This window comes from Echinops telfairi, unplaced genomic scaffold, assembly GCF_000313985.2.
Source record: "Echinops telfairi isolate 266 unplaced genomic scaffold, ASM31398v2 ScPeMD7_7469;HRSCAF=8507_0, whole genome shotgun sequence".
Classification (NCBI taxonomy): domain Eukaryota; kingdom Metazoa; phylum Chordata; class Mammalia; order Afrosoricida; family Tenrecidae; genus Echinops; species Echinops telfairi.
The window spans coordinates 53,909,520-53,935,303 of NW_022111372.1; the positions used below are offsets into that span (position 1 = coordinate 53,909,520).

The 25,784-nt window shown below is 39.9% G+C and overlaps 1 protein-coding gene across 4 annotated transcripts in view; it reads right to left on the bottom strand.

Moving 5' to 3' along the window:
* Positions 1-5,318: 5,318 nt before the first annotated feature.
* The window catches only part of CPEB4 (cytoplasmic polyadenylation element binding protein 4), an 80,809-nt gene continuing 60,343 nt past the window's right edge, over positions 5,319-25,784 (bottom strand). For all 4 annotated transcript variants that reach the window (XM_004696797.2, XM_004696796.2, XM_013005550.2 and 1 more), the window contains 6 exons: positions 24,524-24,697; positions 18,873-18,962; positions 18,402-18,520; positions 16,653-16,767; positions 15,321-15,502; positions 5,319-9,795 (listed from right to left, as the gene is read on the bottom strand). In XM_004696797.2, the coding sequence (XP_004696854.1) occupies positions 9,568-9,795; positions 15,321-15,502; positions 16,653-16,767; positions 18,402-18,520; positions 18,873-18,962; positions 24,524-24,697 (908 nt within the window). In that variant the 3' untranslated portion in view covers positions 5,319-9,567. The remainder of the gene's footprint in view (positions 9,796-15,320; positions 15,503-16,652; positions 16,768-18,401; positions 18,521-18,872; positions 18,963-24,523; positions 24,698-25,784) is intronic.

Here is a 25,784-nt window from a genome sequence, read left to right on the forward strand (position 1 = left end):
GGGGAGGGAGGGGAAAAAGGAGGAGCTGATGCCAGGGGCTTAGGTGAGCAAATGTTTTGAGAATGATGAGGGCAATGAATGTACAAATATGCTTTACACTATTGATGTATGTATGGATTGCGATGAGTTGTATGAGCCCCTAATAAAAGGATAAAAAAAACCTCACAAAAATAAGAATGCAAAATGGCCCAAGTTCAACAAAAGATAGTAAGACCCACAAAATCAAAGAGACGAAGGACCGGTGCAAATCAAAACATGAAGAGTTCATTTCTTCTACGGAGACTAGTGAGAAAACCAACTCGCTTGCTCACTGCCATTGAATCAACTCCAGTTCACAGTGACCCCGCAGGACAGAGCAGAACTTGCCCTTGTGGGCTTATGAGGCCGCACATTTTTATGGGATTGGAATCCTCATCCTTCTCCTGAGGAGCAGCTGGTGGATTCAAACTGTGGATTGTGGATCCTGCGGTTAGCAGCCCAACATCTCAACCCACTACTTCACCAGAGCTCTTTTATTTCAAACTATGATGCTAAATATGTTTAAACAAAGCAAAAGACAGAAAACAAACCAGCAGAGGCCAGGAAACAAATGGAGAGACCAGACAGGAGACTTGATATAGAACCTGAAAACATCAACAGCAAAACTACAAAGAACTGAAGAATAAAACAACTGAATTTTTAAAAAGCAAGCGTAACACTCAGCAAACACAAGACAGAATAACTGAATTTATCGAGTCTCAAAAGAAACAGGAGGGAAAAAAGACAAGAAAAAATGAACAAATGCAGAAAGAACTATGAGATTCAGTTAAGAAATCTAACATTAGAATTCAATGCTGGACCACTAACCCAACAATAAAGGTATCAAAGTGATTTTCTAAGGGATAAACAGAGAATTACCCAGATTTGAACAGAAAACCAAACCTGATGCCACAGGAAACTGCACAAACCCCAATTAAAGGACCCAACAAATCAACCCCATGCCACACCTTAATAACGTTCTTGAAAACCAACGGCACACAGAGAATTCTGAAAGCTGAGTGAGAAAAATGCAGTATCACATACCAAGCAGCTTTCTTAAGAATCGTTTGGATTTCTCCGGAGACACTCTAGAAGCAAGAAGACAATGAAGCGACATATACAAAATACTGAAAGATAAAGATTTCCTGGGAAGAACCCTTTATTCAGCAAAGGTGTGAAAAACAAGGGGGGAATCAAGACATTCCCAAGCAAACAAAGCTCTGGGAGTTTGCTACCATGAGATCAGCTCTGTAAGTATACTCAAGGGAGTACCCTAAATGGAAACACAAGAGCACTAAACACACACTCATTTCTATACAGTGGGGGGCAAGGGATTGAGATACACAAGAAATAGAGATCTCCAAAGCAATACAGCCCAAAACAGAGACCTGAGCAACGTTCAGGGTCTCATAAGGTAGCTTTGTTGTTTTTGTAAAGGGAAAGTAGCTTTCCTTATTATTTTTCACCCTAGGATGCTATGGTCTTTACACAATTTCATGTCAACTTGATAAATAAGTATAGGGGTGGAGTCTACCCTTTCAATCAGGCCACAGCCTGATGATGCCTCCTTGTGGGTGTGGCCTTCTCATGAAGATTCTGGGAATTTCCTCTCTCTGCTTTGTCCTGTTAACAAACCACACAGAGACTTGCTGAGCCCTGTGAGAGCCCAACTTTCTCTACTTCACCTTCCTGCTGTTGAGACACCGGAGAGCTGGAGGAGCCACGTGGAGCCCCACACCAGCGCTGAGATGCTTCCACTGCCATTGGCTCCACAAGACTTTGCACCCACAGGCCTGTGATTTTCCTGTATTTGGCATCATTACATGTGGCTGCTTGAGTCTGAAGAGGGAGTTATGGACTAGCATTGGACTTATGGCTAATATCAGACTTAGAGACTTGATCTGCACTGGGCTGAGATGCTTTCTTAACATACAATTACTCTATATTATGAAGCTCTCTTACACATAAATGAATGTCCCTGGACTTCCTTCTCTAGTCAACCTGGCCTGACATAGATGCTGAGATAGTTAATGTTTATTGTGCCAACATGGCCAATGAACACATGTGGGATAAATGGAAGGGCGGAGAGAAAAATGGCTCCGCAAGCCTCGCCTCTCTCGTCTCTTGCTCTTTGATCATCGGACCAGTGTGCGGCTGCCTTGCTTGTTCTGTGCCTCAATTTGCAAGCTACACACCAGTGGGACACCTAACCCGTGGACTGTGTCGCTCTAATTTGAGGTTCCTTCAAGACCTACTTCACCACAATATTGGAATTTACATCTCTTGAGCTGGGGACTGTCGGACCCTGTCATCTGGCTGAGTGTTGGTGACCTACCTTCCTGTACCCAGATAGCCTGAATTGCTCTACAGAGGACTACCCAGTGGCCCTCAAGACTTGAAGGACTGCCAGTGTCTCACAACTGTCTCACGGGAGTGAGTTGCGCTAAGCCATTTGTACTGCTTTATAATTTAATTAACTGCTTATTTCTTATGTTATCTATCTGTGCAAATATATATAAAATGTTAGCATTCTAGAGAACACTGTCTAACACAGATGCCCTCCTAGAGGTAAGCAGATCAACGGCACTCCAAGGCACATCCCTTATCTTTGCAGCATTCCCTCCAGGTTTACTTCCTCAACCCATTAGCCATGCAGACTTTCACTCGCAGGGTGGCTCATTACCTACCACAGCACCTCCACTCTTGCAAAGGTGCTGGTGGTACCAACCGGGTCCAGGGCACTCCTGGACTTCCAGCTCCACATAGTGTTGGTGAGAGCTACAAATGACCAGGAAATGGCTGTACCTAGAGGTGGAAGCAGCCAGGACCAGCACCACTGGAACCCACATACCTGGTCCCTATGTCCACATCTGTGTCCCCACGCAGTGTCTGACTATGTTTAAGATCCCCATCGGGCTGCTTGTGCAGCCCGTCTGGCCAAACCACATGGCCAACAAGGGCAGCCTTCTGTATCCAGTGGATTGAGCTCTCAGGCTTGGTCTGGCTTTTCAAGGATATAGCTGGGGATTGCACAGGGACTGCCTATATCTAATAATTTGACTTTTGCACAATGTACAAATCACATTACTATCACGGACATTAAGTGACATGTATGTGTGTATGATATTTTCAAGGAAAAAAAACTCAAGAATTTCTGAAAATAAAATATGTATGTAAAAAGAAATATAAACTTAGATGCTAGGATGTATATTGATGCTAATGGAAGTACCTGAACAGAGAGGGGAGGGAGAAGTCTATCAGGAATATATTATGTTAAGGTAGCATGTTAATTATTGCTCATGTTATACTTTATTTCAATCGTAAGTTGTATAATGCAACATATGTGGTATGCACTAAGCAATCACCAAAAAGAGAGATTCAGGACAAAAAAAAGAAGTTAGCAAAGAGTCTCAGAACAAGAAAGTAGTCAGATGAAAACAGAAAAAACCAGAATGTGAAAGCAAAAGCAAACAAAGAATATATGAAACAAAAAGTAAATAGCAAGTAATAACTTGAAATGTAAATGGTCTAACCACCCCATGTGAAAGACAGAGAGGGACAGTATGGATTGCAAAACAAAAACCAAAGACAGGCTCCATCCTTGGGTTGTCTGTAACAAACACCTTAGTCATTAGGACCCAAACGACTGCAAATTAAAGGATGGAAAAAAATACCCCATGCATCCAGCTGCATTGATAAAATGGACTCAGTCAATGTTTATTATAAGAGATATTACATAGTAATAAAAGGGTCAACCAACAAGAAATAAAGGTTGTATTTAATTGGCTAGTGTTATTCCAAAATGTCAGGGGGCCCTGGGAAGAGGGTAACCAAATGCCACCATGTCCAGACCCTTGGCTACTCCTTCCTCAGGGGATTGGCCCTCCTTACATTTCTGGGCCCTGTGGTGAAGTCAGGAGCCCTGGTGGCGTAGTGGTTAAGCTTTTGCCTGCTATTGCAAAGTCAGCAGTCAAAACCACCAGCCACTCTGAGGAAGACAGGGTTTTCTACTTCCTTAAAGAGTTAGTCTCAGAAACTCACATGGGCAGTTCTACCCAGTCCTATAGGATCACTAGAAGTCCTTATCAACTTGATAGCAGTGAATTGGGTTTGGTTTGGGTGGTGCTGTTAGTTAAGCATTGGTCTGCTAACTGCAAAGGTCAGAACTTCAAACATGTTACTTTTCAGGAGAAATATAAGGCTGTCTTGCTCCTGTGAAAATTGAGTCTTGAAAACCCAAGGAAGCAGTTCTACTCTGTCCTTTAATGTCCCTATGAATTAGAATTGTCTGGATGGTAATGAGTTTTCACCTCAGGACACAAGAAAGGCGCAGTCATCCAGCCAAAACTTCTGCGACCTTGTACTCTGGGGAATCTACACCCTGTTAGTACAACCCACGCCCTCTAAAAGCCCCTAAAGTTGGAAGAGTTGCAAATTGGGAAAAACAATTCAGTTTACCTCAGGTAAGAACTGTTTCTTCTAGCCTTGACTCTATTGAGATAAGAAAAGAGCCTAATGTAAATGTGATAAAACAGGGTGATCTCAAGTTGGGCTGTATTTTGTTGTATTAGATCCTTATATTCAACGTTTGAAAGTTCAGTTTAAATATAAATATTAAAAAATCACAATTCTGAGTAGCCCATATCATTAATGGCCCAACTGAAATAGAATACTTTCCATTCACATGCTCTAGAAATTACATTAAGAGACCACAGCACATGAAGCAGGAATCCCCGGGTGGCATCAATGGTGACAGTGCCGAGGCGCCTTGGAAGACAGGGCTAGCTTCCAACAGGCCACCACCTGGACAATTCTGTGGAGACAGTTCTCCTCCAGCAGACCTGAGGTCACCTGGAGTCAGAATTGACTCGACGGCAACTAACAGCAACATCCTGCAAAGTGAGGAGCCAGGGGGAAACCGGGAGTTCAAAGTCAAGAGACTTGCTAGTCACGATCCTCGTGAAGAGGAGCCAGGTAGTGAACACCTAGAGCTGAAAGCTCCTGGACACCGACCGGCTTCTAAGAGCAATCTGTTCCCTGACTTTTATTGGATACTGGTCACACGCAGATCTTGGTGCTGTGGCCTTCTCTCTCACACACTGAAGGCTGCTCTCTAGGGCAGCACGTGAGCTGTCAGTCAAAGCCAAAACAGCAATGCCGGAGCACACACTTGCCACTCGGACGTACCCGACTTCACGTTCAGCCCCCAGGTGCACTGACAGTACTGTACAAACGTTATGTCCCCAGGTGTGGAGGCTTCATCCACTCAGGTTGAAAATAAACAAGTGTATTAAGAGAAATCTGAGTTAAAAGTTTTATTCATTCAACATCTCACATTACAAATATTTAAAAATTATATGCATACTGGTATAAATAGTCATTTGCAAACTATTTAATAACATTAATTTTCCACTAGCACTTCAACAAATGAACTCTTTTAAAAAAGGAACTGTGTTATATAACTTAAGAGTAGAACATACAAAAATAGGAACTTAACGTGAAAATGACTTTAATAAAAAATGAATTACCCTTATTTAAAATGCTATAATAAATACTACAACCTCCCCATACACAGTAAAAACTATATGGAAATTCAGCCAAGTAGTACAATTAACTGACATACTTAAATAACTTTTCCTTCTGATAACATGAGCAATACACTGGAAAAAAAATTAGGGATTAGTAAAAACTAGACACCCACTTGCTAAAAGTTTCACTTCCAAAAAATATAACAAAAATCTGATGAAAATTATAAAAACTAATTATACTTTAAATTTTAAAAATATAAAAAATAAAACAGTTGAATACAATATTGTCCCAATTCTTACAATGCTATCAATCACAGTAGCTTTAAAATAAGATAATAAAATAAAGCAAATGACCCAAACCTCTTTTATTCCATTTTTAAAAATAATCTCAAATTTACATTAGTAGAAAGATTGATTTCTGATTCTTTTCTTTAGAAACACCAGCAAGAAAGAGGATTACTCTTAACAGTAGAAAATGACATTTTTAAATGTCGGCAATTAAAAACAAAGAATTACACTGCAAAGATCTTTCAAAAGTTTGAAATAAGTATTGCACATAACTTGAAGTTAACTTGCCACAATTCATCACATTCAAGTTTTAAATCACCTTTTAACAGAAGATTCAACTCTTCAAAACAAAAGGGGTGAATTATCAAGTCTTTCCAACAGCACTCTCGTAAAATGCTAAATTCATTCACTGCAAGTTTTATTTTGCATTCTGCAGAGGTCTGTGTATGGAGAAGTATATATATTATACCAAAGCGTGGGGACGAGGAGGGGCGGGGAGAGGGTTCCTTTACATAGAAAATAATCAGAAACACTTTATTTTACATTGCAAAAATAACCATGTAATTACTCTGTAACTACATTGTAAGTACATGGCTGGTGCCATGCTAGTGCGCTAGAACTACATGCTTGGTAAATTGAAGTGATACCCTAAAATCTGTAAACTAATTACATGTTAATTATGTTTTGAGTTACATGGTAACTCCCAACTACAATCCCATGTAATCTGAAGGACATGTAATCAATAAAGTTCAGAGTAGTAGATAATAATTGATTATGCCCTGTAAATTGAAGTGTAACCAAATAATCTGTAAACACGCTTGTCACACAATCACAAGTAAATATTAGTAGAATAACAATTTCTTACATTAGTCATGCATACTAACATTACACACCTGTCCCACGGCAGGCTATTTTTTTCTCTTTATATATAATTTAAAAGAGCAGACATCTCTGAATCAAACACTTAACATCAATTTATTAATATTAAAAATGGCTAAACATTCACCAAAAATGTCTGCGCTATGAATAATTTTAAAAACTTAGTAAGAAGCTGTAGACAATTTTGTTATTTAAATTTCTACCCTAGGCTTATGCATTTAAATTGTAAATTTTTATTTTTAGGAACTACAGTGTTATCTGTCATTTTCATGCGAATTTTTTACCCCCATTAATTTGTGACTTTACATAGACTATTTCTTAAATTATAGGTCCACCAATAGCTGGTATTGGGGTAGGATGTTTAAGCAACATGCTTTCTCTTCTCTGCAGACTCTAAAATAGCATTGCCAGTGCACAACATTCATAATTTAAAATGTATGCAGAGCACTGAAATGTATAAAAAGCAGAATATAAGAAAATAAAATTTATTAAAATTATTTATATTAAAAAATGAAGTATATGAAGATCTCTCAGTAATAAAAGTACAAAAAGCTACTCTTTGCAATATGAAAAATTGAGGTATTGCATAAAGAGATATCCCGTCAGTGAAAAGTGTGCCTAAAAATGTTCACTGTTGGAAAAACAAGATATACAAAAGTAGTGCATAACAAATATACATTATGTGCATGACAAAATAAGTTAGCTACAAAAACACTGTACCGAAATTCAGCAGGTCATGTACAAAGGGAAAAATTATTATTCAAAGCTAGTTCTCAAACAGTGTTATTTCTTGTAATGTTAACTCATCACACCTGTTTACTGAGTAGGAACAGCACAATAGCACACCCCAAGCCACCTACAAGCGTTGAAAAGAAAAAGAGGCAAAGAACGAACATTTTAATTAGAATTATGTAATTCAGGAGAAAAGGAAAAAAAGTCCCTGACCAGCTACACCAGAGCATCCTCCATCCGCATGACTGCTTCCAATATTTGCAGGGAATTCTTTAAAAGCAGCTCCCTCCTTTCTGTGTGTGCCTATCAGATAGCAAATGCCTCCATTTTGACCTTTGGAACGTAACCAGTAGAGTTCATTAAAGCCCATGTTAAAAATAAAGGACTGCTTTTCCAAAAGAGAATCAGAAGGGGTCATCAGCCAGGTGGTTCCACAGCAGTGCTGGGGCAAGTCTTTGGTTCTGAAGGATCCAAGATGGTACTAATTAGGTAGCACAACTAGCAAGATTGCCACTAGATGGTTTTTCTCTTTCTTTTTGAAAGTTTTGCACACTGATAATAATAATCCTTTGAATGATGGGTAGGGTATTAAGTAAGAGACTGTCAATTAAAATAAAAGTTACTTCCATGACCAGGGCTTCAAGAGACTGTTTTAAATGTACTCCTGAAGCATACTGTTCAGCACAAAATAACGCCTTTCAAAGCTAGGATTTTACTTATAATAAAGCATGCAGTACTTGATGAAGTTGGCACTTCAAACACTGACTATGTCCCATGCTAAGTTCTGAAACTGTAATGTTATTTTATTTTATAAGAAGAGTAAGAGAAACATACATACCTTTGCACAGATTTACACAGTTACTTAGTTCAACAGTGCAAAAACACTTTGCAACTACTTAACTTTTATAACCTTTTTTTTTCTATGTTACAACTAAATTACAGGATACCCAAAGTAACTTCAAATCTAAAAAATATGCCAATCAGCAGCCAATTCATGTATGGGGTTTGTCTTCCAGTTTCGGCTACGAGTGTACTGTAACGCAAAATCAAAACAGCGACATCCTTGAGGTATCTCTAGGCCCATTTCTATCTCTAGGGTTTGCTTTTCACGTCAAAATGGAGAGCAGAGGCTGACACCTAATGCGTGTAGTAAATTAGGATATAGAGTTTATCTATAACATCAAAAATAAAGTTTATATATTTGTTCTTTAGGAGAGGAAATGCTAGTTTTCCCACCAGTTGTCTTTAATTCTAGCTTTGGTAGGTTTTCTGGGGCTGTGACCAGATAAGGAAGTTGAAGATTGATAAATAAGTGCACTCCCCCCCTCAGTAGTAATGTCACCCAATTTTTACATTCTAGGGTTTAAATGGTTTTCAAAGAAAATAAACCTAGCTCTACCTACTTTACTTTTTTTCTTTATTTTCTTTTCTGATGTGATAGGAAGTTTTGAGGCACAACAAAACTATATCCAGCCTCAAAATCTTAAAAAAGTTAGTGATAATGCTGCTTCAGTCTTGCTCATGCATTTGTTTGCTTTAACATGCTCTTTCCTGTTAATAGTTGCTAACTTCCTTCACTGCTGTCAAAAGAATTAAAAAAACGGTGGGGTGGGATAAAAAAAGGCAGAGAAGAGATGTAAAAGAGGGAAGAAAAAAACAGAAGAGGCAAAAGCAGTTCCCTGGAGGGAAAACTGTGTCGACAGACTGATAGTGTTATTGTTGCATGGTTATTTTAATAAAAGTCTTCTTATAATGTTCTATTATTAACAATAATTTAATTAAAACCCAAAATACTCTATTGTTTCATTTCTCTTTAATAGTTCTCTCTCTCCTTTAGGAAACTGCTGCAGGAAGGTTTGGATCCTCTTGGTTCCCAGCAAAACCGAGAGAATAAACCTCCCTGTGACCCGACGGCCATACGCAGAGGCCGTTCATCTTGTCTGCAGTGACACGAGAACCTAGAAAATGCCTGTCTCATGGGTCACTGTCCTCGTTGACTACGGTTACGTTACAGACTGCTACAAAAGGACGTGCCGGCATGAGGAGGCTGAGGGGGGGGTCAGAATTAACAGAAGAGTGCACGTGTATTCTGAGGCCTGCACCCGAGCACTGAAGTCACCCTTCAGTTCCAGCGGAAGGAGATATGCCGAGGGCGGTCGCCACCTTCCTTCACCAGGGGCTTGTGGAATTCCCTGCCGGCGCGAGAATGGATAGCAGCCCAGCAATATTCACAGTAATACTGCAGACAGGTAACATTAGCACAGAAGAATGGAGCGAATTTTCCCCCGCAACGTGCCCCCTGACATTCGTCACACAGCTGATCATCCAGGACATATGGCTTAACTTCCACCTGCAGTCCAAACGAGAAGGAGAAAAGGGAAATTACCCCTCTCAGTGATGCCCCAAGCAGTTCTCACAGCACGTGCGGGGCACACTTCCACCCACCATCCGAAGGAATGTGGGACTCGTACCCAAATGGGAGAAAGGCCGATAATTCATTGGCTGAAATATAGAATGAGCTCTCCTTTGACAACCGGGTCAAGTTTTCATACCTGTCACTTCACACTTTTTAATTGAATAAACACATTGAGAGGGAAGATGGGGAGAGGGGGGTTTCTCCCAGAAATTATAAAGTAAAGCCAAATGCTTTGACTAGAAGTTTAGGACACTGAACCAGCCCACAGGAGCTTCTTCATTGACACAAATGCTCATGTAATCTGGAGTTTTGTCAGAGGTGGAATGACAACTTAAGCCAACTAAGAGTTCCCAAGTTCTATAAAATAGCACTTTGATACCCAAGTCTGTGGGGAGAGCCTGATTTGTGTCCCCAGCTTCTGAGCTGTCACAAAACCTGGTGTGCAGTTTCTGTTATAGTGCGCGTGTGCTGGGGCAGAATCAGAAACCTGGAGTTCTGGGAGAAGAGGATGCAGCCCTGGGACTCCCAACCCAAGCCCTTGCGTTTGTGCTTTGTCAACAAGGATGGCTTACTTGGGTCTAAGCATTAGAGGTGAACTTTGAAAACTGGGTCCGTTCCAGTGTTCAACAGGCCAGCCTGATATTTGAGCCTCCTAAACATTAAAAATAACTGTGCTAATTCACCAGCTAGGAGAGAGTTGGTTATTTTAAGTCTTGGAGAGACCCTTACACCAGTCTACCAGTACCACTGGTGCCATCCAGTTCAGGCAAGGAGTTATGACAAAGGTTAGCCAGGAGCAGGAGGAGAGGAGTGACAAGCAAGACCAGGAATAGAGGACATAAATGAAGCATTAGGCTCTTGGGCCCCAGAAAACTCCAAGTGGTACGAAACTGGATTTGAACGTAGAGTCTGAATTGCCTCACAGCTCTGAGACTTCTATTAGAATGAAGTAGGGAGGCAGGAGGAACTGTCCACACAGATATAGGTACTTCTCAGTGTAAATAAAAACTAAATATGTATTATTAAAGTAGACTAGAGTGTATCTGATCTGTCCCTCTGCCATGTTGATAATACAATATATACCTTTCTCTTTAACATATGGAGGATATAGTGAGATGACCACCATTGCCTTATTTTTTTAACTGCAATTGAAGTAGATGATCTATGACCTGAAACCTGAGTGGTAAATGCAAATTGTAAATTGCTATTGTTTGATGGCTTCTATATCACAAATTGAGAAGCCCAGGATGAAAATCAATGAATGAAGAATTTCTTAAGTATGATGCCTCAGAGTGTTGGATGTCAAACTTAATGCTAATGAAAGTGGTAAACTGCTATGAAATTCACTTAGATCCGAATAAACCTGAATGCTCTGCTTCCTTCGTGAAGGTCTTTCTATAAAAACAAAACAAAGAAGTCAGCTGACCGAAATACTGGACTTAGTAACCTAGCTGATGTCATACTCTAGCATACATTCTTTACTTTAACCACAAACTAGTAGCAGTTTGCAAAGTGGCAGCCAGTTCATAAAGCACACTGTGGATAGTAGGGTCCACTGTTCTATCTTCTTAGGCACAGGCTTTGGGGATGGGGACTTATTCCTCTCTTGCTCCCTAAAATCGACTCAGGCAGTAAAACATTTGTTAAATGCAAACATAAGAAAGACATCTATGAATGCAAAGAAAGCCACAATGGAATAGAGTTTCAAACAATACATTGGGGAACAAGAGGAAATAAGTGTCTTTAAAGTTTTCTCTAGCTTTATAGTTCAGAGGATAAATTCAACAAAGAACCTAAACATACTGAAAACCACGCTAGCTATTACTACCCATTTTCAGGTGGTTTGATTGTTGCTGGTAGGTGTCAGCCAGCTGTACAGCAGAATGAAACCCTGCTTGATCCCAGGCCACTACTCTCACTCATTACATGTGAGCCCACTTGTGCAGCCACTGTGTTGATCCATCTAAATGAGGGCCGCCTTCTTTTTCATTGACGCTCGACTTTTATCAAACAAAATGTTCTTTTCCAGGGACTAGTGTTTCTTGATTCTCTGTCCAATGTATATGGGCCAAAGCCTTTCCAGCATCTTTCTGGTGAGCATTCTGACTGGACTTCTCCCAAACAGATGTGCCTTCTTCAGACAGCCCCTGGTACCATAATTCTCCTCTCATCTTTCTTACTCATTGTCCAGCTTTCATACGCAAATGAGGCAAATGAAAATACCATAGTTTAGTCCATGAAGTGACATTTCTGCTCTTGAACACATTAAAGAGGTCTTTTCCAGATTTGCTCAATGCAATACCTTGTTTGACTTCCTGACTGCTAGTTCCATAGCATTGATTGTAGAGCCAAGTAAAGTAACATCAATCTTTTCGGTTTATCATGATGATTACTGGCCTTGTGAGGATTTTTGTTTTATGTTGAAATGTAATCTATACGATGAAATCCTTACTTAAGGTTTCAGTCTTTTCTCTTCACCAACAAGTCCTTCAATTCCTTTCACAGTCCCGCCAGCAAGACTGTCATCTGCATATGCTGTTAATAAGCCTTCCTCCGATCCTAATGCCACATTCTTCCTCAAACAGCCCAGCTTCTTCCACATTTGCTCAGCGTACAGATTGAACAGGTATGGGAAAAGAATACAATGCTGACACACACCTTGCCTGATACTGCTAGACCCTTGTTCTGTTCCAACTGCTTCTTGTTCTACATACAGATTCTGTTAGAGCACGGTGTTCCAGAATTCCCATTCTTTGCGATGTTTTCTATTCTTTGTCATGATCCACATAGTAGAATGCCTTTGCCAAGTCTATAAAGCACATGCATACACCTTGCTGATTGATATCCTCTTTTTACAGCCAAGATCTATCTGACCTAAGCAATGATATCTTTCATTCAACATCATCTTCTGAATCCACCTTGAATTTCGGCAGCTCCTGTTGGTGTACTGCTGCAGCCATTTTTGAATCATCTTCAGAAAATGTACTTCTTGTGAAATTAATGATGTTTGATAATTTCCATATTCTGTTGGGTCACCTTTGGAATGGGCACAAATATAGATCTCTTTCAGATGGTTGGCCAGCCAGCTGTCTTCCAAATTTCTTGGCATAGACTAGTGAGTACTTCCAGTCTTGCATCAGTTTATTGAAATATTTCAATGGGTATTCAATCAATTCCAGAAGCCTTCTTTTTCTACTAATGCATTCAGGGCAGCTTGGCCTTATTCCTTCATTTTCACCAGTTCTTAGTTATATGCTACCTCTTGAATTGGTTAAATGTCAAACCAATACGTTTGGTACACTGACTATGTATTATCTTCTTTGGATACTCCCTACATCATTCAATATTTTACCCACAGAATCTTTCAATATTTCAACTCAAGACGATATATTTCTTTAGTTCTTCCTTTTTGCCTTTCTAAATCCATGTTTTTGCATTTTATTAGAATACTTGCTCTATCTTTTCAAGATGCTCTTTGAAATAATCTCTTCAGCTCTTATATTTTATTATTTCTTGCATTTGATTTAGTTATTCTATATTTAACAGCAAATTTCAGAGTTTCTTCTGACATCCTCATTGGCTTTTTCTTTTCAAGAAGTCATACTAATTCATAAAGAATTCATAATTCTCTATCTCCTACCTCCCACCCACATTGTCCTTTTCTATCTTTCCTGTCATTTCAATGATTCCTTTACTTTCTTCTTATATGAAGTTCTTGATGTTCCCCCAATACATCAGGGTCTCTTCAGTCATTAAGTGTTCAATGTGTCAAATTTGATCTTGAGATGTTCTTGAAATTCAGTTGGGATATACTTAGGATCCTATTTTGGCTTGTGTGGAGTTATTTTAATTTTCTTCACCTTCAGTCTGACATTGCATATGAAAAACTGATCCATTCCACAGTTGGCCTCTGGCCTTGTTTGGGCTAATGATACTGAACTTCTCCAACATCTCTTTCCAAAGAGCCTGTCAATTTGAACCCTGTGTATTCCATCTTGCAAGATCCATGTGTAAAGCCACTGTTCATCTTATTGAAAAAGGTATTTGCAATGAAGAATCATTAGTCTTGCAAAATTTTATCATGTAATATTCAGCTTTGTTTCTATCACCAAGGCCTTTTCCAACTACTGATCCTATATAAGGATCAGTATAAGGTAGCCTAGTGGTCAGTGCTAAACTCAAGGTCAACAGTTCAAAAATACCAGCAGCTTTGCAGGAGAAAGATGAGGCTTGCTACTCTTGTAAAGAGTTACAGCCTTGGAAATCCTCAGGGGCAGTTTGACCCTGTTCTATAGGGTCATCATGAGTCAGAATTGACTTGATAGTAGTGGGTTTGGTTTTTGATCCTACTGATATTTCCAACTTTTGCATAGGAACTATCAAGGCATGTTGATTGCATTTGTGATCAATTTTAGATAGTTGGTAGAATTCCTTAACTTCTTTGCCATTGGCTTTAGGGGTTGGTGTGTAAGTTTGAATAGTTGTATTAACTTGACTTCCTCGTAGCCATATGGATATCATCCTATCACAAACAACTAGCCATATGGATATCATCCTATCACAAACAACATGTACTTCAATTTCAGGTGGTAGAACAGACTCATAATGAAGAGAATGATTTCTTCTACTAAATATACAACAATGAAAGGTTTCTAAGAGATACTGTCCCTGCAGTGAACTTATGCAATATATTGCATTAGGAAATAGAACTTATCGAGATGTTCTGGATTTTTTTAAAGAAAAAATGTTATTCAGAAGATCTCGAGGATATTCATGTTTGTATATGCCCTATAACATAGAGCAAAGGATTCAGTAAATACTTAATCAATTATTGCCCAAGTGAATGGATGAATTAGTAAAGACTACTAATGACCCATAAGAAAATTGATTATAGTGTTTTTGTTAGACTACAAGATAAAACAAATCCATAGGAAAATGGTGGATTGTTTGTATCACAGGAGGAACCATCTATCCCTAAAGCTGTCCAATTATTTTCATAGAAAATTTCTTAGTGGTGTGAGTGGCAATACTGGGAGGGTACAGGGAGGGTGGGTTGGAAAGGGGGAACCGATTACAAGGATCTACATGTGACCTCCTCCCTGGGGGACGGACGGACAACAGAAAAGTGTGTGAAGGGAGACGTTGGACAGGGCAAGATATGACAAAATAATAATTTATAAATTATCAAGGGTTCATGAGGGAGAGGGGAGTGGGGAGGGAGAGGAAAAATAAGGAGCTGAAGCCAGGGGCTTAGGTGGAGAGCAAATGTTTTGAGAATGATGAGGACAATGAATGTACAAATGTGCTTTACACAATTGATGTATGGATTGCAACAAGAGTTGTATGAGCCCCTAATAAAACGATTAAAAAAAACGAGAAAATTTTCTCACTCCAATCTTTGTAATGATTTATTCAGAAGGCCATTTCTAAAACTTTCTAGAATGTAGTTCAGGACTTACCCGTTTATCTATCTCTCCATGCTGCAGCTGAACAAAGCGAGCACTGATAGCAGCTATGTAACTCTGTTGATTAGAGAATGCAACTCGCCCAGCTCCTTTTGGGTATTTTAGCTCAGGGTCAGTATCAATCCCAGCATAGCACACACCTCCATACAGCCGATCCATTATCATCGCTAGCTCCACTAAATAAGAAAGGAGAAAAGAGTGTATTGGAAATCAGAAAAAATATCTCTGGTTCATTAAAGGTTTCATCAAAAGTAGTTCATCGGTACTGTGTGAGCTCAATTCATTTTAATGATTATCAAATTTATTCCAACCAATCATCCATCATGTTGGTCTTTGAACTGTGAGCACGAGCTCTGGTGGGTGTTTTACATTTGTCCTCTTTTAATCTTCACAATAAATGCATGAAAATGGTCATTTCCTGAGGAAACTGAGGCATTCAGAGAATGATTCATCTGTCCAAAGTCCTAGTTTAAGGCTGTTAAGTGACGTGGCTTGCCAACTGTACAACTTGGTTGGTGTATTAACTTAACACCTAACAGTGAAATGCTCAGGTTGAATCATTGTTTGAAGGTGGTATTCTTTATATAAAGTCGTTTAATTTATCACAAAGAAAAAAACAGGTAGACTCAGGTTTAGAGTCCCTTCTAAACTTATCTCCCTTCAAGTCTGTTACCTTCCTCACACTCCAGGCGCTCACGGGTTTTCATACATGAACTTGCCATGATGATAAATCCCCCTCCCCATTCAATCTCATAGCTCTCCAGTGCATTCGTGTTCACCATACTTTTTCTCATTTGTCCCATTAGACCTCAAATTACCTGAGGTTGTGGATCAAATTTCTTTTAAGTATTACTCAGAAAATCTACTGAGAACGATTATACTTTAAAAGCTCGGTAAAGAGCTACGGAATAAACAAGGACATGAAAAACAAACACTGCAAGCCTCAGTAAATAATCTTTATGCCTGCAAGATTTTCTTCATTGAGAATGATGATGATTAGCATTATAAGGGGCTACTACTATGAGACAATTCACACCTTGCATTAGTTATTTAATTTAATCCTCAAAACAATTTTGCCAACTTGATATACATATTATCCCATGCTGACAGATGAAGAAATAGAAAATTAGAGAAGTTAAATAATTTGTCCAAGGTCACTCAACTCTCAGCTGGGAGCAGAGCGTACGAATTCAAGCTCAGAAACTTTGGTCCCAAACTCCCCACTCTTACACAGGAACACAAATGCTTACAGAGAATTTGGTTATAAAATCTGCACATTTCTTATGCTAATGGATACTGAAGTTTTGTTTGTTCGTTTGATCATACCAGCTCGTAGGGGTCGAGGAACACCACCAACAAATATAGTTTTTCGTGGATCAAGTGGCTGGGAACCATCCATCACAAAGTCACTGTCACTTAGATTCCAAGGCCGAATCTGCACCTAAAGAGGGTGAAAACCAAAATGTAACATTCCCAATACCAACAATTATTGGGGGGAGGGCTTAAAATTATTACAAAATATTTTTCAAAGCAGCGATCATATCACTAGAATAATACACTTGGTATAATTAGAAAAGATTTAAAAATAGCTTATGAAAACTTTTATTCCATTTTACAGTGCAAACTTAACCAAGCTGGAAAGTTCAATTTAATTGCCTGAGACAGATCACTAGATCAGCATGTACTTCATTATCTTTAAGTTAATTAGCAGTCAGACAGCTTATTTTCAGCTCCATCCTACCTTATTCCCCAGCATACCTGTAATTTAAATTAAGCATGATATTGGCTGCAGTCAGTAGGCCAGTTGTTGGCTTTTGGCCACCCCATGCCCAGTGCTAGGTAAACTAAGATTGTGTGCCCAGTCAGTGTTATGTCTGGGCAATGAAAACCATTCGAGACACTAACACATCTGTTGCCTACTGCAAAAATCATTTCAATATTGCTATTTTTAATAGTTAACTTTACGATAAACATTCCACTACATCTATTGGCAATCAATCAAAAATCATGTACCTTATTTTCAACTGTTTGCCATTTGTACAAATGTCTACACGAAAGACTATGAGTTGACATCAGGGCTTCCCCAGTTTGCACACAAACTCCCAGACCAGAAATCTCAAATTCACGTATCTATCGAGTTTAGGCATGGCAGAGAACATAAACAAGTAAAGTGAAAGCGTGCTCTGGCCTAGCCAAACTCAAGAACACACAGAGGGGCTCCACAGTGGTCACTACTGGAATGGGGTGCACTGATGGCTCCCCTTTGCACTTTAGCCAACCAGTAGGTGCTGAATGAGTTGTAGTGAGTTGTCGACCTGCCAGATTTGTCAAACAGGCTACTTGCTAGTCTAACCAAAGGCACCTTGATGATGAACCCCTCCCTATTCAGAAAAACACACGTGCACACGGGCCCTGGGGCACGCTGACTGTGCATCAGGCTGCTAACCGCAGATCAGCAGTTGGAAACGACCAGCTGCTCCTCAGGAGAACGATGGGGCTTCCGACTCCCATAAAGAGTTGCAGTGTCAGAAACCCATGGAGGCAGTTCCACCCTGGGTTATCGGGCCACCATGAGTTAGCATCGACTCAATGGTAGTAAGTTTAGTTTGAGTTTTGGAATGTATGTACATATATATATTTTGGAATGATGCCATATATAAGAAGTTAAGGATCATCCTGGGTAACATTTAGATCAAAGGACAGAGAGAAAGAAAGACCCACACACTTATGTACATATACATGATTTGGATTCTATTATTCAGAAGAAATTCAGCCACTTTATCAAATATATTACCAAGTTATGTCTTTGAATCGGAAAATTTTACCAGTATTTTAAAAATTATGTTTGAATTCACCAAATAGTCAAAGTCAAAATATTAATATATAAATATGCAGACTGTCAGTACCAGGTGCTAACAACAACAAAGTTTAATACATTTTTATCTGAATTTTACTTATAAGCATGCCACTTAAGTATACCTGGCAGGTCAAGAAATTATGGGTATTTTAAACAGGGTAAGTGAATAAAGGTGAAACCAAGAAACTATTTTCCTTTTCATGCCAGGTTGCACTTACCGGTTTATCCTTGATAGTCGGACTGGACACGCACAGGTAGAGTTTCCCGTCTTCTTCAATACACGCGTCAATAAGAGCCTGGACCGAGCTTTCATCTTGAAATAGCAGGAATGCATAACCTGAGAAAAAAGAGGAAGGGGGAGTTTTTATGCTTTTGTTTTGTTATTATTTTTGGTAAAACTCTTCAGGAGACAGGAAGCAAGAACTAAAACTGAAGAAGAAAAAAGAGTAGGAAAATTAATAACAAAATCCCTTTTAAATTATCTTGTAATATTAACATGTAGTTAATTTTGATAGTATGTTAAAGTGCCTTTTAAAGTGAAATTAAATTTGAATTAAAGTAGAAAAGGTAGACATTTTAAAGAGGCACACAGGTAATTTTGTTTGACAAAATCTAGAGATTAAACACTTCTTTTTAGGTCATAAGCACATAAGGCCATAAGAACATGTATACTGAATCATAAGAGTTACCTTTAGGAGGGAAATAGGATTTGCTCTCTGCTTTATGGGGCCAATCCACAATCAAAGGGCCAAAGCGACGAAAACTAGCTGTGATCTCATCTAGTGAACAACAGAGCAGAAAGAGAGATTTAAATATTTTAAATATAGAAGCAGGCTTTTTAAAAGTTCTATTATTTGCAGGAACAGGACAAAAACTCCTGTATCTCCTTCGTTTAGATTCTACATTACTCAGCTACAAACACATTGTATATTAGCTCCTTCACTCTTCCTCCTCCTTTCTCCTTCATCCTTGCTTATATCCCCCCCCACCACCCATCCATCTTTTGCTGACATGACACCCATTTGCCCTAAACAGAAAGGTCTGCAACTGTTTAAAGGACGGCTCCTCTGCTATATGCCATCATAGAACCCTTCTAGTCAGGCACTCCGCAGTGGTGCCATGCTGCTGTTGCCCCCCCACCCAACTGATTCCAACTCATAGGAACCCTATGGAATTTTCTGAGGACCTCCTTAGTATTTCCAAAGCTGTAATCTTTACAGAGAAAGACCGCCACATCTTTCTCCCAGGGCATAGGAGGTTAGAATCTCTGACCTTTCAGTTGACAGCCAAATGCTCAACCACTGCACCATAGGGGTCCTTGAGTGGAATGACACACACTTTGTCTCAGCTTCCAATGGTTGCACCAATGTCTTTTCCTTCCTGATCCAGAAGCCTAGCCACAAGGCATTTAGTTGTCACGTTCCTGGGGCATCAGTCGTTTTCAATTTCGAATAGTTCCTGGCCCTTTTCTGTCTCTCTGACCTTGACAGTACTTAGGTGCAGTGGCTATTCATTCTGTAGGCAGATGGTAAGCCTGGGTCTGCGTGCCAATTCCTCATGACTAGACTCACACTGTGCAGGCCTACCAGGTAGGGCCTGTCCTGGTCCTATCTCTGATCATGTCTACCAAGGGGCAGGTCGACCTAGATCTGATTCAAGCTGGTCTACCTGGCGCTGCCACCAAAAAGAAACCATGTTCCCTTTTGGATCGGATTAGGGTTTCATGGAGTAATACTCTGTTACACACCAATATCCTGTTCCTCCTCAGCTTTGGCAGCTATTAAAGATGCCTACCTATATCAATCACCACATGATGACTGATGGCCAAATGGGGACTATCATCTGTAGTCACCCCTATATCTGTTATCAGCATTTCACAGCAAGGAAGAGCCTTTCCTTCATTTTTAAAAATTCCAATGTTTACTTATATCTATAAGGATCTACTTTGTGCAACATGTTGTAATCTAACTCTCCCGTATTTACTTTCATGTTCAAATCATCACCAAAATATTCCCTAATTTGGAGTCCCTTCAAGTTGGCTCTCACATCCTTAGAACTGTGCATTTATCACTCCTTCAACACTTCCCCACACTCCGTCAGAGGAGGCACACCAGGCCAGCGTGGTTCTTCCCTGCCCCACCCCTCCAATCAACCATTTGATTCACAACATCCCGCCCCTTTAAGTGTGGCAGAAGATATGTAGAAACTAACATTTTTGGTGCTCTATATGATCATAAATAGTGAAGATTCATTATTTCTAAGTCTTCTCAAAGCACAAAGCTAGAAAACTATACGGTTATTCTCTCTCTGTCACATGACTGTGAGTGCACACGTGGGTACAAAAGACAACTGAGTTCATAGCAATATCTTCAATACCAGTCCAGCATCTCAAGTTCTTTCTAGCTGTGCCCTTCTCAACAGTGAGAAACCTGGCTCCAAGTACGCTAAAGAGATCGACATGAACTTGTTCAATGTTATCAATCTCTCCTCTACCCTGGTAGCCTCCTTCCCTCTACCTCTACTCCCTGCACCCAACCTTCCTGCCCTAATTTCTAAATCCCTTGCATACCTTTGCTGAGACCTAGGAGGAGACCCTCACAATACCTAGACAACCCCCCAGACCTCCCCCAACCCACCTGTATTCTATTTCCTGTTGCTAGCCTACTGCCCTTGATATCAGTATCTTGGAATCTACTGGGGGAAGGGAAGGTCTGAGGATAGTTTTAAAATTTTATGATACTAGTTATGCTGCATTACATATTTAGACAACTAATGAGTAGGCTACAGAAAAACAAACTTCTAAGAGATTCTGGAAACAAGTAAGTAAGCATATGTAGATAAGAACTGAAAGGGGGGATAGAGGAATGGAAAGAGAAAAACTGTTCAAATTCCATTTTGGTTAAACTGTTTTTATTTCTCTCAGATAATGAAACAAAATCAACATCTCTTCTGCTACGATATCTGTTTCTATAGCACTGTGTAGCTCCGGGGAGCCTGGCAATGGGGTAATGATACAGTTTAATGTGGAAGTTGTACTGGTTCATAAGGGGCTTTTCCAAGGCAAGGTTGGCTAGCATTAGTGAGAACAGAATTATAACTTTTGCCAGGAAAAGAAAAATGGCCTGACTTGTCTGATGCGAAGCAGAAGCTCTGACCCTTAAGAAAATTAAAAATGAGGAAAGCAACCTGGGCTCTGTGGTCAGAGGCTCACTCCCAGCTTTCCAGGGCTTTATCTCCTGGCAAAAAGAGTCTTGGTGGTGCTGTAGGTGTTGGGCTGTAAGGTTGGTGATTCAAACCCACCAGTCATTGTATAAGAAAGCAATGAGGCTATTTGTTCTCGTAAAGATTTTTAGTTTTAGAAATCTTCTGTTGGGTCACTGTGTCAGTATTGACTTGATGGCAGTAGGTAACTCCAGGGAAAGCAGCCCTGGTAGTGCAGTGGTTAAGCACGTAGTTGTTAACCAAAGGGTATGCAAATAAAACCCATCCGCTGCTCCCCAGGGGAAAGATGTGGCCATCTGCTTCAGTAGAGATTGTGTTGCTGCTGATTGGTGCCATCAAGTTGACTCTGGTTCATAACAACTGAGTTCATGAGCGGGCTTCAAAAAGTTCACAGAAACATGGATGTAAAAGATAATCAAAGTGTCCCATGAACTTTTTTTATGCTCCCTTGTGTGTACAACAGAACAACAGGTGTTATTCCACCTTCACAATCATTCCTATGCTTAAGCCCATTTTTATAGCCTCTGTGTCACTCCAGGCTTGGAAACCCTACAGCGTGCCATTCAACTCTGTCCTACAGAGTCACTGTACATACATAGGAATCAAGTGTTAGTGCTGTGAAGTTTGTACTTGAGGGAAGGAGGTATGTGCTCAGAGGTTCACTACCACCTGCACTGTCTCCATGATTAAGGGGAAGCTCTCTATCCAGTATTCCAGGAGACATCTGTTCTTGCTGCCTTGAGTGCTTCAAATTCTCTCTAAGGTACTAACTCACATCTCTGTTAGTGCTATGGGTATGAAGTTTTCTGGATTTTAAGTAATCTGTCTCTGACTATATTTTCTCCAAAACCTTGTGATTGTTAGCACACAATTTGGCAGAATACCATATTTACACAAATGCATACTTCATAATAATAGAAAGGCCTATATAGCCAAATTGCCACTAACTTACTAACATACTTAGTAGTCAGAAAAAAAGCAGTAACTATCACAAAAACAAAGCAAGCCCCCACCACCACCTCCCTGTGCCACATATTATTGGATTCTGACTCATTGCAGCTCTTTGAGACAGAGTAGAAAGGTCCCAGAAGGTGTCCAAGGCTGAGATCTTTATCGAAGCAGACTGCCACATCTCTCTACTGTGCAGCTGCTGGTGAGTTTGAACCTCGGAAACCAATGTTCAAACCCTGTGCCACCAGGGCTTAATATACACTTTTAAGATTGCTAAATAATTTTTGGGAAGGAGACACTATCTAAGCCAAAGTACAAATGTATCTATCCAAGGTCGGATAAAAGCCCCTTTTGTTTCATCTTTTTATATGCAAACAGACCATTTACTCAAAGATCTCTTGGAAATGCCTAAAATTTTACTTTAAAGGATCAAAGAATCTAGATGCCACAATAGTAAATAGAAGATTCCAACCAAGGAAGAAGGCAACAGCCATGGAGCTGTCAAGAGTGGCCAAGAGGTGACCGTGATGAAAACCGCGGACAAAAGCTCTGCTGTGTCAGGGCAGGATGAAGAGTGAATTCCATTTAGCCTGAAATTTCAGCAGCACTTCCACCAGTACATTTTACAGCGGCTAAAAAACCCTGGAGTTACTCCAATTTTGGTCTTTTTAAAGCCTTTTTTTGTCTCAACCTTCCAAAAGATTGATCATCTTAGGAAAAACAGAGTAGCACAATAAGCTTGCTCTCCGTCTAGATGGGACATGATTAAAACAGCCTGAATTACTGACTCTTACATATTTTAAAAGAATTGCTGCATTTCTATTTCCATTGTAAAAGCCAATAGAAAAGAAATGTGAGTGGGGTTGGTGGAACAACAGGGGGTTATTTACCATTGTTACAAGGTCACTTGAATTTCTCTAAATGCTAGCTCGACAAATGAACAGAATATTTCTGAACAACCAATCCTCTAAATCTTTGCATTACTGGCTCCCTGTGAATATTTAGGACGCTTAGTGGTACAGCGATTTGGCACTGGGTCAGCATTTTAAACCTACCAGTCTCAGGAGAAAGCAGTGGCAACCTGCTTCTGTAAGGAATGCAGCTTTGAAAGTCCTGCAGGGTAGGTCCAGTCTGTCCTCAGAGGCTATTCTGAATTGGAATCAACTCAATAGCACTGTTTTGTTTTGTGGGAGGTTTTTTATTTTCCCCCCTCAATATTTAGGTCTTACTCAGCAATAATATCACTTCCTCAGAGGCTTCCCTTAATCACCCCAACTAAGAAGAATCCCTGAGTCTTTTATCACATAGCTAAGTTTCCTTTTCAAAAACTTGCTCTGGTAGTTTTTCCAATGTTTTCACATTTTTCCCCTGCCTTCCCTTACTAGAGTGAAAACTTTGGGGGAGAGGGCTTTCTGTCGAGTTTACCATGGTAAGTGAGCTCAGGAGTAGTATGTGGCATCTGGAACGTATATAAATATTTGATGGGCAAAAAAGCTGCAAATGATTTAACTCTTAAGATTTCCTTTCTTGTGGTAAAACATAGGCTCTGTTTTTTTGAAGTTGACATTTGATCTAGAATTTTAAACTTTTTGAAACAATTAATAATGTTTTGATGGAGCACTCCATCAAACAAAGGTAGGAAGGAAACAGAAAAACACATAACACGAATCTGGCCAGTGAAGCCAGCCCCCACACACAAGGCTATGGGCTCACATCCATAGACTCTGTGACACTTTCCCAAGCAAGGGTAATGTTTTCCAGTTAGTCCAATTGCTTACTTCAGCTGGCGCCCACAGTTCTGCTCCCCTGCCTTCAGTGAACTAGTTCGATGCGCTATGATACAAAGAGGAACCCTGGTGGGGTGGTGAGTTGTGCGTTGGCCTGCTTATGAGGGCAGTAGTTTGAAACCACCAGCAGCTGCGTGAGACAAAGATGAGGCTTCTTTCTGCTCCTGTCAAAATTTATGTCCTTGGACACCCATAGGAACAGTTCTCCTCTGTTGTATACAGCCACTATGAGTTGGAATCAACTTAATGACAGTGAGTTTTGCATGAAGACAAGACAAGAGAGCCATGCAGTCAAGACTGAATAGCTGGTAAGATTCTTATGAAAAATGACAGCAACCAGTCTGTCTGGTGACTATGTGCTACCCACATAAACAGCATACCTTCATCAATGTCAGGAGGCAATCCGCCCACGAACACTTTGCGAGAATATCGTTCCACTCTTTCCCCATTCTGGTGAGTGAAGCAATGAGGGGAACCCAGGCCACTATGAAGAGGTTGATCCCCACGGCCATCATCCAAGAATCCATCTTCCATGGGAAAAAGTGATGATTGACCTGGAACAAAAAGCAGGAAGAAAAAAAGCTAACAGAAAATGGTCCTGGGCATTGATTATCATACACAAGAAATGAGGAAACTGCAGGTACAATAAACTGGCTGCTTTGATTTTTCTCACTAAATAACCAGCAGGTCCACTTAGATATGTTCTTGAATTCCGATCACCTTCAAGTCTTGATTGAGTCATAAAGGAAGCACATGGTTAAAATAAAGGGCTCCTCAAATATCCCACTGGACTCTAGAAACATCAGCAAGGTGAGATGGAAGTACAGTAGGAGAGAGCACTCTTGAAAGCAGTTGGCAGCAGACTGGACTGCCTTGGCAGGCCCTATGGCCATTGGCAACCTAGATATGTACACTAAGCAATACATTTGGCTATAAGCCACCAGATCATTTGAATTTCTTTAAAAGATTAAGTAATATAGTTTGCACAATTCCTCCAAGAACATACTTAAAATGAACAAGTCAACTTTTAAAAGTGAACATGTATCTTAATTTACTTGGGTTTTTGGTTTGTTTCTTAATGAGCTATAAGCAAAGCTCATTAAATGCTGCTTTCTAATGTCATTGTCTAGTCTTAAAGAATCTAAGATTCTTAGGCATGCTTAAGACATTTCTTTTAGTTAAATAACTACTAGCTTACTAAGCAATCTAAGTCTAAACTCTTGTTATGGAATTTGCTGCTTGAAAATTATATTATACAGAATATATAAGCAGAAATAACCAGATGTGCCAATGGCCGTATCTGACAGTAAAAACCTGGACTTTCAAGTCATAAGCAAGGCACAGAACTACAACTAAGTACGGAACCTCTCAAGCACTGTTTTACCCATTTTAAAGCTGCAAATTTACTCTGGGTACTATGTAAGGAATTGATTACTGGATTCTTCTAGAAATGCACCTTGGTGCTCCTTCTGTTACTGAAGCATTCCAATGGCATGTTGTGGCCACTGTCTTCCTTCAAGCTACCACCACCAAATACAAATATACAAAAATGGTAATATTTGATATAATAACTTCACAAGTTCAAGAGTTACAGAATGAAGATATCCCCAAAATAACTATAATATTGGAAGTTATTTCTGG